The 12,733-nt window shown below is 40.3% G+C and overlaps 2 protein-coding genes across 3 annotated transcripts; both read left to right on the forward strand.

Moving 5' to 3' along the window:
* Nucleotides 1–1,327: 1,327 nt before the first annotated feature.
* ppm1na (protein phosphatase, Mg2+/Mn2+ dependent, 1Na (putative)) lies at nt 1,328–6,135 on the forward strand. Its single transcript, XM_034225389.1, is given in 7 exon segments — nt 1,328–1,420; nt 1,422–1,734; nt 2,646–3,217; nt 5,365–5,482; nt 5,569–5,683; nt 5,808–5,871; nt 6,047–6,135. Coding segments are annotated over 7 exon segments (1,308 nt in total). The 3' UTR covers nt 6,080–6,135.
* Nucleotides 6,136–7,355: 1,220 nt separating this feature from the next.
* On the forward strand, nt 7,356–12,270 carry LOC117552134 (4F2 cell-surface antigen heavy chain). 2 transcript variants are annotated; one of them, XM_034225388.1, is made up of 10 exons: nt 7,356–7,490; nt 8,781–9,165; nt 10,407–10,568; nt 10,643–10,743; nt 10,831–10,908; nt 10,996–11,051; nt 11,131–11,326; nt 11,401–11,508; nt 11,591–11,653; nt 11,772–12,270. In XM_034225388.1, exons 2-10 carry the CDS (start codon nt 8,790–8,792, stop codon nt 12,168–12,170), a joined length of 1,539 nt encoding a protein of 512 aa, XP_034081279.1. In that variant the 5' UTR covers nt 7,356–7,490; nt 8,781–8,789; the 3' UTR covers nt 12,171–12,270. The 2 variants fall into 2 exon arrangements, with proteins under 2 accessions (XP_034081279.1, XP_034081278.1); XM_034225387.1 differs by lacking the exon at nt 7,356–7,490 and adding an exon at nt 8,495–8,648.
* The last annotated feature ends 463 nt before the right edge of the window (nt 12,271–12,733 follow it).

Here is a 12,733-nt window from a genome sequence, read left to right on the forward strand (position 1 = left end):
CGGAGTCATTTCTTATGATTACATTTTTCCACAGGCCAACAACAGCTTCAAAAAAACAATTTCCCTCAAAGAAAACCCAAACATGCCCTGTTGTCTGAAGAAATAAAGTGCAGAAGGAAACATCCATTAATCTCAGTTTGCTGCTCTGTGATGCAAGTTCAAGCCAGATACTTGGCATCTCATCTTGGGTGCAAGTTCATCAATGTTTGGGGTCAGGCTCTGAGCTGAGGAAATCCTCAGGATGGAGTGAAGGTGTGCGTGCAATATACCGGCGGGCCAGATCTAATAGTAATTAAAAATTATCCTGCGGGCCGAAATTAAATCTACCAAGGGCCTGATTTGGCCCCCGGGCCTCGAGTTTGACACATGTGCTGTAGAAGGACAGTCTCACCAATATAGTGCTTTCCGCAATTAAACCTCAAGCGGCCTACATGTAGGTCAGGAGCTCCAGATATATGCCTAAGACACATAGCTGTCATGCTCTGACAATTTAGATGATAAATTCACAAACAGGACAGGAAGTGATTCAGGTATAAGTGTGTCAACATCTGACACAAAAAGATCATGTGATATGATCATGCACAGCTAGTAAACCTTGACACAAGGTTGTTATTGTTGACCACTGCTTTTTTTTAAAGGTATTAACACAATTGACTCTTCATTCCCCACAGTAAGTTCCATTTGTAATAGAAACAAGTGTTTGGTATTGTTGACTCAGACTATTTCTCACTAAACAAATGATCAAAATGAAATTATTTGGATTAAGTATATCTTGTATCAGGCATAAAATCCCTATGCAAATCTGATAATGGGACCTCTCTGTGATGTTGTAAAACAGCATGATCATAATCCATGTATGTGTGCAGACACAGGTCACCTGTGCTGAGGGCTAAGTGATTATCCAGCAGTGGTATAAAGACAGAGGGAGGGGGAGAGGTAGTGGGAGGGGAGGGGTAGAGCAGAGGGATAAGTCAACAGAAATAGATAGGCCAATAGAACAGCTGATACAGAACGGGTTAAGAAGAGAAGCAGGGAAGACATAGAGAATAGAAACTGAGAGAGGAAAAGACACCTGATGGTCTCAGAACATATCCAAAGAGATGCAAAAATGGGCCTGATCATTTTAAACAAAAAAACAACATAGTTTTTTATTTAACAGGATTATTTCTTTTTTAAGTGAATATTTGTTTACCTGCGTGTCGGTGATTAAGGATAACTTTTTAAGCTGGACCTGCTGCGGAAAACACAGGGCCGGAAGAGGGGCACCCGGAAAAGACGGACTGCTGCCAAGCCGAGCAGGAAGCTTGAACACCGGCTCCGTGGAGCGATGAGGACGGCCCGGCGGGCGAGCAATGTGGAGGTGCCCTCCTTCCTCCGCCAGCTGGCCAAAGAGACAGAGAAGATGGTCACCTTCTTCTTCAAAGGGGGGCCCCAAGGAAACAGGCGCTGAGGATGAGGACAGGTTTGATGAAGACGGCTCAATGCTTAGCCCATACTTGGATCGACCCATCTTGGAGAAGCATGTGTCAGAGGGGGGATCTAAGTTGGGGATGAACTACGCTATGGCCAACATGCAGGGCTGGAGGTCCCAGATGGAGGATGCCCACACCTGCAAGCCCCAGCTGGAAGGAGAGCTGACAGAGTGGGGTTACTTTGCTGTTTTTGATGGACATGCAGGCACCACAGTGGCAAAGTACTGCTCCACGAACCTGCTGGGACACATCCTGGCAACAGGTAGAGAGCAATGATTCTTAATATTCAAGTTGTGATGTAGCACAGAAAATGCTTTCAGTAAGGGGATACTTTCTCAAATGTTCTGTGGCTGTTGATACAGAGCACTTACTGTAGTCGCTTTGGACCACGGAATCAAAAGACCTGTGTAATAAACTAATAGGAAGAAACAGTTGGCTATTTAAACTTTTTAACTTATTCTTACATTATCATTTAAAACTGCATTAACTTCTCAAAATATATCTTGCATTACAAAGAAGGCTACTGTTTATTCAAAATGAGTTACAAACTAAGCCTCCAATGGCACTATTTAAAGGGTAAGGGTTGGATAACAACTTAGGTTTAATGGTGACATTTCCTTGAACATCACATACAAAAGGAAATAACATTCTTACCTTCTCAAATAATTCTTGATATTCTGATATTTTTGGGGGCCACAGATACAATAAAAATAAAGTAGTGAGTTCAGAGATCAAAACAAATCTGAGCTGTTGACCTTTGTTAAGATGTCAAGTTTGATACTTTTAGAGCCACAAACTAATGATGAACTAGTTACTAGAGAAGATAAGGTACCATGATTACTGCTAACTTTTATCGCCAAATGTTCTTTTTAGGCTTCTTGTTGAAAAATATTTGTCTTCTCCAATTTGTATTTTAAACTTAATCAGCAAAGTTGTCTCAACTATATAATTGCACAACCACACAGATGGTGTCTTCTGCAGGCAGGGATGTCTTAGTACTGACTTTTAAATGTTTGAGCCTGGAATTTCACAAATCAAACACAAGTAAGACCCCTAGTGTACACTGTACATGTGTCCATCTGTGTTGGCCTCTCAACAATCAACATGGCCACGTCAAACTATACAGAATGGCGTGAACCTTTAAACATAATGTTTTCCCCTCAATTCCCACAGGAGGGATCAAAGCCAACGAGGACCCTGAGCAGGTGAAGGAGGGCATCCGTGAAGGCTTCCTAGAAATTGATCGACACATGCACAAAATGGCTCGCCAGGACAACTGGGACCACAGTGGCTCCACTGCAGCAGTGGTCCTGACTTCACCACGCCACATTTACTTTATCAACTGTGGGGACTCCCGTACCTTGCTCTGCCATAAAGGCCAGGTGGTCTTCTATACAGAGGACCACAAGCCGTTCAACCCCAGAGAAAAGGAGCGCATCCAGAACGCTGGAGGCTCCGTGACCCTGCAAAGAGTCAACGGCTCGCTGGCCGTCTCCAGAGCTCTGGGGGATTTTAACTTCAAGGAAGTGGACTGGAGGCCGCAGACAGAGCAGCTAGTGTCTCCGGAGCCAGAAGTGTACGAGCTGGAGAGGACGCCCGAAGACGAGTTCCTGATTCTAGCATGTGATGGTGTGTGGGACGCCATTGGTAACGAGGAACTGTGTGCCTTTGTGCACAGCCGTCTGCAGGTGAACAATGACCTGAAGGACATTTGCAGCCAAGTCATTGACCTCTGTCTCTATAAGGTGAGGCGTCATTCATCAAGAATACAGACAAGGTGCAGGGAACAATAGGTAGAGCAACAACAAGGCTTTGTTGTGATGCTGACAGAAACATGTTAACTCTGTGAGTGGTTAATGATACAAAACAATATTTTTTACAATTCATTCTTCAACCATTTTAAATTGAATAAGAGATTCAGAATCAGGAAGGAATGATCAATGGAATGTCAAACAAATTGGAAAAATTGTTTTAAATTGAATGTGAGGGATAGAATAGTGATTGACCTTAGTACAAAAACACCAACTTCTGATTTGATATTTGTGTGTCAGTTCCACCAATGGATATGAATTGCTTTAAAATAGAAAAAAAAAACGGAACTATTTAATAAAAAATATATATAAAGGCTGGTAAGCATCATATATCAACCCAGTCTCACGGCATTTCGTGTTATAGTCACGAAATACATTTAATCTATTGATTCGTGTTCACCAACACGATTTTCTCCTTTTTTTCGTGTCACACAGAACGATTTTAAAAGCAATGTATTTATATTGGTAGTATGTTTCGTGCCTGCACCACGTCTTTGTGGAGCTGTGTGGTTCATAAAAACATGTTCTTACTCAATATCAAACTACGATTATTGTTTTTATTTTAAATTGTATAAGGTCTGACTTTTTTTGCCATCCGCGAGGAAAAGAAATGGGGCTCAGAGCCTCAGAATACTGAAATCTGTATTTTTTAAATCTTTTTTTCCTACTAATTTGTTATTATTTGGTGCAGGCACGAAACATACTACCAATAGAAATACATTGCTTCTAAAATCGTTCTGTGTCAGAATACTGAAATCTGTATTTTTTTAAATCTTTTTTTCCTTCTAATTTGTTATTATTTACATTGCTTTTAAAATCGTTCTGTGAGACCCGAAAAAAATGGGGAAATCGTGTTGGTGAACACGAATCAATAGATTAATTTTGTGACTATAACACGAAATGCCATGAGACTGGGTTGCATATATTCATTGAGGTTATATAGCCCAGCCTAATCCAGGTTGTGGCTGAATGAAGCCTTTCTACAATTGTTGTCTCAAACTTTCATGTGAATTAATTGCCGTTTGTCAATCAACTCTAGGAACCTCTCGTTAATTGTTTATTTTCTGTAAAGAATCTTATTTTGTGTTTTTCGGAACAGGCGTTCTATATTCTAACTCAATTTGGATTGTTTTTAATACTGGTCTCATCAGTCTCATACATGTTTCCTAAAAGCAGACTAGACCATACAATATATTAATTGAATCTGCTATAGTACAGTAGTAGTATTGCTGTAGTCTTAGCTCAGCATTACTCCAAACTCAGCACAACACACAACAGATAATAATATGATTGGGAAGATTTACATTAAGAAGTGGGCACAGGGTACAGGTGTACACTGAGGGCATGGCCTCTGTGACATGATGGATTTATGTAAGAAGACTTCTCTTAATGCTTGTTAGTAAACCGCTCATCTGAACACTGACGAGCCCTTAGCCCGTCTATAAATAGATGTATTACGGAATCCCAAGACATGGGATAGGATGGAAGAAATGCTAAACATGGCTCGGATTAAGAATGAGTGTGAGTCTGTAGAAGGGAGCTCAGTGTTACCGCTCAGTACACACAAGCTCAGAGGCTTTATCCAGGCTGGGATGGCCTGCTATTTATTTCCCCCAGCAAGGCTTACTGAACAGTACTGTTGAAAGTATTCATGTTCAAGTACACACTGAGCCTCACTAGTCATGCCTTTGAGGTGAGAAGCAACAGGCTTAGTTCACTTCATCAATAGTTTGTAGGTGTTTACACTAATATCATACATTTGAAATAAGCTAATAATGGCCTGGCTACTTAATATATTATTTTAGACTTAAAAATCAATTGCAAATTAGCAATATAAACATCCTCTATAAGTTCTCAACCGTGACAACATTGGAGAATTATATACTGTCCAAAACACAATTGATCTCCCTTAGACCTGCACAGTTTAACATACAAGTCCCTAAGTGTAACTTATATACTTCTTATATGTTTCTTTAAATGCAGAGTAACTAGAAACCATCAATAACATAATAGCTTACTTTGTTTACACTTAAACCTTGCCTCCTGTCAGTCTTCTTTGATATTTCTGTCTCCCTCTGCAGGGCAGCTTGGATAACATGAGCATCATCATCGTCTGCTTCCCTGGCGCCCCCAAGGTGACAGAGGAGGCACTCCAGCAGGAGGCAGAGCTGGAGAAACATATTGATATGAAAGTGGAAGGTGCTTCTCTACTCCAACAAGAAGACAACAAATTCAAACAACTGTTGCTTCTTGATTAATAAGAATAATGTTCCCTACCTTCACAGAAATAGTCCAGATGATGAAGTCCAAAGATGATGAACCTGACCTTTTGAATGTGATCAAGTTTCTGGCTGCCCAAGAGATTCCCGGGCTCCCACCAGGTGGAGGCATCACCAGCAAGTGAGTCTGAGCAACTTATCCCACCCACCAAAATCATATTTAAAAAAAAATACTTTATGTCCTACAGAAAAGCTAATAGAACAGAACACCTTTTGGCATAATAACACTCTTCCTCTCTTACCAGGCGAGACTGCATCATCTCTTCATATCAGAAACACGCCATGACTGTCAGATCCCAGGAGCCTATGGTAGGACATATGGATCTGATGCTTTGAAATTAGAATTACTCAAACAACTTTAGATGCTAAGCTAAACATTGAGTCATGCGATTAGATTTTTAATAAAAGTATTTCCCGAAGGAAAATACAGTGAACTCTACAATGTAGTTATTCAATGTCAGTAACATTATGTGTTGCGTTTCAGGACACCGAAGGATCAGAGGAAGACTTAAACTAAAGACGTTTCCCTGAAAACAGTATCATCACCATCTTCAATATCGCCATGGAGACCAGCTTAATTGAGCAATTTTGTCAATTTTAGATGAGCACTAAATTAAGCTGATTTTTGAGCACTTGTGATCCAGTCAATTAAAGTAAAATTGTAATCAAACCCACTGTATTGTGTTATTTGTATAATATTTATATACCGTCTTTAGTTACTGCCTTAGCACCGCTGCTATGACTCCATCCTAGGGGAAACACTGATAATACAGCTGAAACTGTATGCAAACAAAGGATCTGGCACTCCTTATTCATAGCTACAGGTCACACACGTGCTTCACCTTTCAACGTGTGCTTCAAATGTGGTCTACACGTGTATCAGAGACTCTCGTGATGGAACGCAGTATCTCTCAGTAAATAATTAGTTTGCACAATGCTGTCAGAGAGCAAGGGTGACATGAATAGCAATGACTTGTTACAGCAAGAACTTAACGTGTGCTATAAGAGAAGAAAGCCAGAGGGAGAGAAACAAAAGGAGAAAGAACGCAGCAGGGAGCTATAGGGAATGGAGGGGGAGTTGAGGGAAATACTTGGGTAAAGAAGACGAGATGTTTCCAGGAATTAGCACAAATTAGTCATTGAATGTGGACGCCTATGGCTCTTTAGAGAGGAGGTGTGATAGGTGACAACAGCATGTGATTTAGAAATGAATGTCTTGCAGGAAACTGATTTGTACAGAACACACTGATAGTATAGTTTGCTTAATTATTTGAAATTGATATGATATGAGTTGCGATTTTTTGATTTATCCATTTTTTTTTTAACATGATTAGGAAACTGGAAACAGCAAATTTGTTTCCAGTAAATTATTCAGATGGATTATCAAAACAGTTGCCCATTAAACTTTTTTTTCCCAGTTTTTCTACACATACAGAGAAATATGTCTCAAATATATTATTATAAAATATATAATAATATATCATTAAAGTTTACAGCCCTCATTCTATGGCAAAGGCTTTGCTTGTATATCATCTTCATTAAAACCTTAATAAAAGTGTGTAATCCATTCAGACGAAAACTATACAGTAAAGAAAACATAAATCTCATCCAAAAGCCTGTCTGCAGTAGTAATACTACTAAAAATAGGGTCAAAACTACCAGATGAGGGTCTTCAGGGGGCGCTGCTTGGCAGTCATGTGTTCTTTAGAATGTGTTGGGAGGGTGTGGTAAGGCTCAGCACCTCTGTATTAATTGAGAGAGCAGAGTGCTTTTTTGGTGTGTGTGCTTCTCACCTCCTCACTCTCCAAAAGGAAGTTCAGTGAAGTATTCAGGACGCTGCTGCTCAACTGGGAACACTCGTGGATCAAGATAAAGAGGAACAAGAGTCGGAGAAGCAGAAAAAGAACCTGAAACTTCAAACAGACAATGTGAGTAATGACTGTGATATGTGTTTGGGTGTTTTTTTTAGATAAACAACATGGACACAAAGTGGTTGGTGTTGCTTCACAGAAAGTTGAACATGAACTGGCCAGCTGGTGCATTTCAGTCCAAAGCAATGCTGAATAAAAGCAGCTGTTTTATAGTGGCCACAAGACAGCTCCTCAACTAGCAAATGATGTGATGTTAGGATAATCAGTCTCACTAATTCAAATTCTCATGTGATCAAAGGGATGTCAGAATTATATGAAAAACAGCAGCATATATACAAATAAAATATGACAGTAGATATGCAGTTAACCTCCCTAGAGACACAATTAAGTCTACCTATTATTTTTAAGCATGCAAATCTCTTGGAAATTGGAGAAACCGCTTGTTTTCTGTTCACCATCTCTAAATATATATAAGTAAATATAAGTAGAATAACATTTCATTGTGTTGTTTTGTATAGCAGCATTAGAAGACATTTTTGTTGTGTTTAAATTACTTTCTTGATGTGTTTATGTGCACATTTGCTTTTGGTTTGGCTCAAGGACCAGTAGTAATATCAATGAAGGCAGTGAAGTTAGTTTTTAGGTTAGATAATCAACTAGCCTACTCAGTTTCACAGACTGTTGGAAATCAGGGGTCAGTTAGCTCACATGTGAGGCTATTACTCTTACATTTCAATTAATAACAAATAACTCTTTGAATGACAAAAAAACAATGTTATTGTCAATCCTCTATGGCTATGCAAACACATTTGTCAAAACTATGCTCAAAAAATACAATTTCAGTTTGTTTCAATTGCTTTCATGTCCATACCAGATTTTAGGATTACACTGGACAAATATGACACAACACTCTTTATTCAATTCAGTTTGTTTCTATAGCTTCCATATCAACAGTGATGTCTGTTGAATATCCAACCTAAAACTAACTTCACCGCTGTATGTCACCTGACCTGTAACAAGTCAAATCAGCTAATTGAATCAATGGAAACACCTGTGTAAACCCGGTAGTAGCAGCAGCAGCGGGGTGTTGAGTGCAGGTCATGGCAGAGCAGCTTGCTGATTGTGGAATGACTTTAATGTAGAAACTTTGAATCCTGCAGCACCTGAGTTTATATCTAGAGTGCCATTGTTCTTCACTTGGAGCAAACTGATAAGGTAAGGTTAGACCACCAAACAAAACTTCAACTCAGCAACATGGGCCTACTCCTGCCTGCTGTAACTTAAGTCTCTGTATGCATTACCACACAAATAAACCCTTTAATATAACTATATGTTACCTACCCGTAGCCGGAAAGGATGCCTCTGAACGCAGGAGACACCGGGTATGGCAGCGTGGCAGGCCCTGGGCTGTCGAGCACCGTGGGCGGCTCGGAGTCGGCCCCGCTGCTCATCCCGGAGGACGAACCAGAGCCCATCCAGCAGTGGCAGCCCCTCTCCAAGGAGGAGCTGAAGCTGGCAGCCGGGGGTCCGGGCTGGAAGAAGGTGCGGTGTTACCTGGTGCTGCTGTTCTGGCTGGCCTGGTTAGCCATGCTCGCCATCGCCATCGCCATTATAACCATGAGCCCCCGACCGGTTGTAACGCCGCTGAAGTGGTGGCAGAAGTCCCTGTTCTACCAGGTGGAGCCAGAGCTGACCCTGGAGAAGCAGGCCGAGGGGTCATGGGGCATCAATGGTGAGGAAATGCCAATTTGGAGGAATACAATAGTTGGATTTGCTGCCTTCTAGTGGCCATTTGGAGGAATTCATTGCAAATCCAAACAACAAACTTGATGTTGCTTGTGTCTTACTGTGAACATTACAGTGAGCAATCTCAGTATGAACATAATATTAAAGCTAGAGCAGTAAGAACGTTTTCATTGTAACACTTATGGTGTCTTGTTGTGGGCCAGATTGACCTGTTGAGGATAAAGAATATAAGCTAAACATATTACATGCGCAAGATAATGTATATCGTTTTCTATGCTGTAATACTTATTGTTTCATGTTAAAAATGTAAGTGGTCTTAAAGTAGATTTTGTATTCAGGACCTTCTGACACTTCAGGGCGCTTGTCATTCATATATTCTTTAGCAATCATAGTGCTGTCATACACAGTATAGGAACATTCAAACCACACCCCAATTTACATTTTAACAAATAAACTCCTTGATTACTGAGAAAAAAGTTTGAGGCCAAACAGTCATAATTCGCATGAAAGCTGAAGATATGTTTTCAATTGGTGTGGACATTTACTTGATTTATTCCCCACATGGACTCTTTAGACATCACAGCATTAATATTGTGAGCCAAATCATAATTAATGTGCAACAATCTTGGTATGGAGATAAAAAAGCTGCATTGGTATTAAATTGTATTAAAATGTAATAAACAGTTTTGATTTATCGCAGAGACGTCTAGGGTCATTCCAGAATTGGAGGACAATTTAGACATCAACATTTTTGAAAAATGAACCTTTTATTTTATAATTTTTTTTATGTATTTTGGAAAAACAGATAATAAACAATCAAAAAAAGTGATTTGCCCAGCTAGGCATCAAATGTATATTTTCCAATGAAGAATTACCCCTGTTACTCTAATTATAGTAACAGGGTTGAAAATCAATGCTAATTTGAGTTTTAACCTCAGGAATTATTGCTAGATGTAGCATGTAATGCTACTTTCAAGGCAAGGACACACTTGGATATCTAATGCAAGAAAGATAACTTTGAAATGAAGATGCTTTATTCTGATATATCAGTAACAGGGTTGAGTGGGTCAGAGTGCTAAATTAATTTTAACAATTTTAATGTGTTCAAGAAATGTTGTCTAGTACAGATAAGCATCCGCAAATAGCCTACATAATCTATCTGCATCTGGTACATCCCAAAAACCCCATATAAAACATTTTATCTTTGTCTTTCATTAAACCCCCTAGCGCTGTGTGATGAACTTCCTTACCTCAAGTCCTTGGGTATAGGAGCTCTAATTCTGCAGGGTCTGTTTGACAAGAAGGCGTATCCCACAAACAATGCTACTGGTGAAAGGATTGGGACTTTGCCTCAGATCCAGCATCTGCTAGCAGAGAGCAACAAAGCAGGTGGGTAAGGGCCTTTTTTCTTTTCAAACAGCCTGCACCAGTAGACAAAATGTTGCTTTTTATTGGCCCTACAGGTCTCAAGGTGCTGTTAAACGTCTGTGAAGTGGATCTGTTGGGACTTGGAGATGAAGCGGGAAATGCTAGCAAGACCTCGGGTGTCTCAGGCACCGTCCATGTAAAACCTCCTCTCTTGTCATGCTGGTAAACATTTTAAATTCTCAGTGCTGGATTTCTTATAAACATGGCAATACTTTTTCCACAGCATGCACTGAGGTTCTGGCTGGAACAGGGTGTGGCAGGCTTTGAAATCTGTGACACAGATGCAGCGTATTCAGAAAAGGTAAAGTGATGCTCTCGCACTTGTTTTGATTGTTACAAGAAGAGTTTCCCAAACTCCCCTCCTCCAACTATGTTTTTAACATTTCAGACTCTGCTGGAGTGGAAAGGTGTCTTCAAAGAGTTTGGCAGTGAGGAGGAGGAAAGGTATTGTTATACATGTTGAAAGGTGTTTGTTTGTTTGTTTTGAAAATGAACTTTAAACCACATCTGTGTGTTTCTTCAGGATTGTGGTGGTGAAACAGACGAGCGACGTTCTGCCTCTGCTAAAAAACTCTAGCCATAGCAATGTCACAGTGGTGGATGTAGTCTTGAAGTCAATTCTGCCAACTTCACAACACCTCCTGTCTTCAGAGGAAGTCGCTGCTGCCATAGAGACACAGCTGCAAACAAAAGAAGACGACTTCTGGCCCAGCTGGACAGTAAATTAAACTATATCATTTTTAAATGTATTTGATTTGGTGACTTATTATAAAACTACAATGTGTTTCTGCAGGTTGGTGGTAAAGCTTCCCGTGATTTGAAGAATTTACTGCTGGTGTTGATGATGACTCTGCCAGGATCACCTGCAGTCTCATATGACGAAGACATCCACCAAACACCGGTAAGACACAGGAAAAACTTTAAGTCAATATGTTTAACATTTTATAATTTCCCATTACCAAATGTACTTCTCTGTTTCACAGAGTGTGTCTCTAAAAGTCAACTCGTCACATAGAGACACGAATATATCATTAGACGTCATTACAGTGAGTAACAAAGCACTGTGTTCCTCTAGATAAACCTGTATTTTGGAGTCATCTATGTGAAAGAAACAAAGCATTAGTATGCATGTTATATTAACTGTCCCTACAATCCCTACCTTAGAAGGAGGAGAAGAACAGGCGTTTGGCTGTAGCTCTCTTCACCTCCCTCAGTCACTCCAGAGCCAGAGAAGAAGCTCTTCAGTTCGGCAGCTTCACTTTCCTGCCCTTCAATTCTTCCTCCAGCTCCTCATCCTCCAACTCCACCCTGCCCTCTCCTCCATCTCCCCCGATCCTGGCCTTCTTGCGCTCCTGGGGCTGTGTCCACTTCCTCATTTTGCTCAACGTCGGGCCTGGGCTTCGCCCCTTGGATCCAGCCTGGGCACCAAGCCTGCCCAAAGCCGGAGTGTTTGTGAGCAGCACACGAATGGACCGTTTGGGGGAGACATCTCTGGAAGCGCTGGAGCTGCGGCCCCATGAAGCCATCGTCATCAAGCTGTTCGAGGCAGGAAGCTACTCGTAGAGCTTCTCTTAATCATTTAAGTGTCGATTTAGATACTGTGATTTGTCATTTTTGTATGCATGTGCTCGGAGGTCACTCAAAATAAAAGAATGGTTCTGTGTTCCATGTGGCTTTTATTTGTTGGGATGATCGTGATCGTTAGTCCTGTAGACCCTTATTTTGATTGTTGAATACCCGAGGCATCTTTTTATTTACTGTAACATACCTTTTTAGCTGTAAGTCAAGTAGAAACGAGTTCAGAAAACTAGTTGAAAGTGTGAAGGCATGGTTTAAAAAAACTAAATTATATGTTCAGTCTTACTGTATATAGGTATTCATAACTTTTAAATGAAAAAAGCAAGTTTGGATTAAATAACTCGACATTTGAGTATGAATAGTAAAATAATTCTCCATCATTATGTATATCGGTTTCCAGGCAGAATTAGTCTTGCCTGAAAGGAAAAAATGATAGGTAATTTATGGCTGTTTCTACACACAAAGAAAACACATGTAAACAGTCTGGACTCCAGATGTTTTACTTTACATTACATTGCATTTAGCTGACGCTTTTATCCAAAGCGACT

The sequence above is a fragment of the Gymnodraco acuticeps genome, unplaced genomic scaffold (genome assembly GCF_902827175.1).
Source record: "Gymnodraco acuticeps unplaced genomic scaffold, fGymAcu1.1, whole genome shotgun sequence".
Classification (NCBI taxonomy): domain Eukaryota; kingdom Metazoa; phylum Chordata; class Actinopteri; order Perciformes; family Bathydraconidae; genus Gymnodraco; species Gymnodraco acuticeps.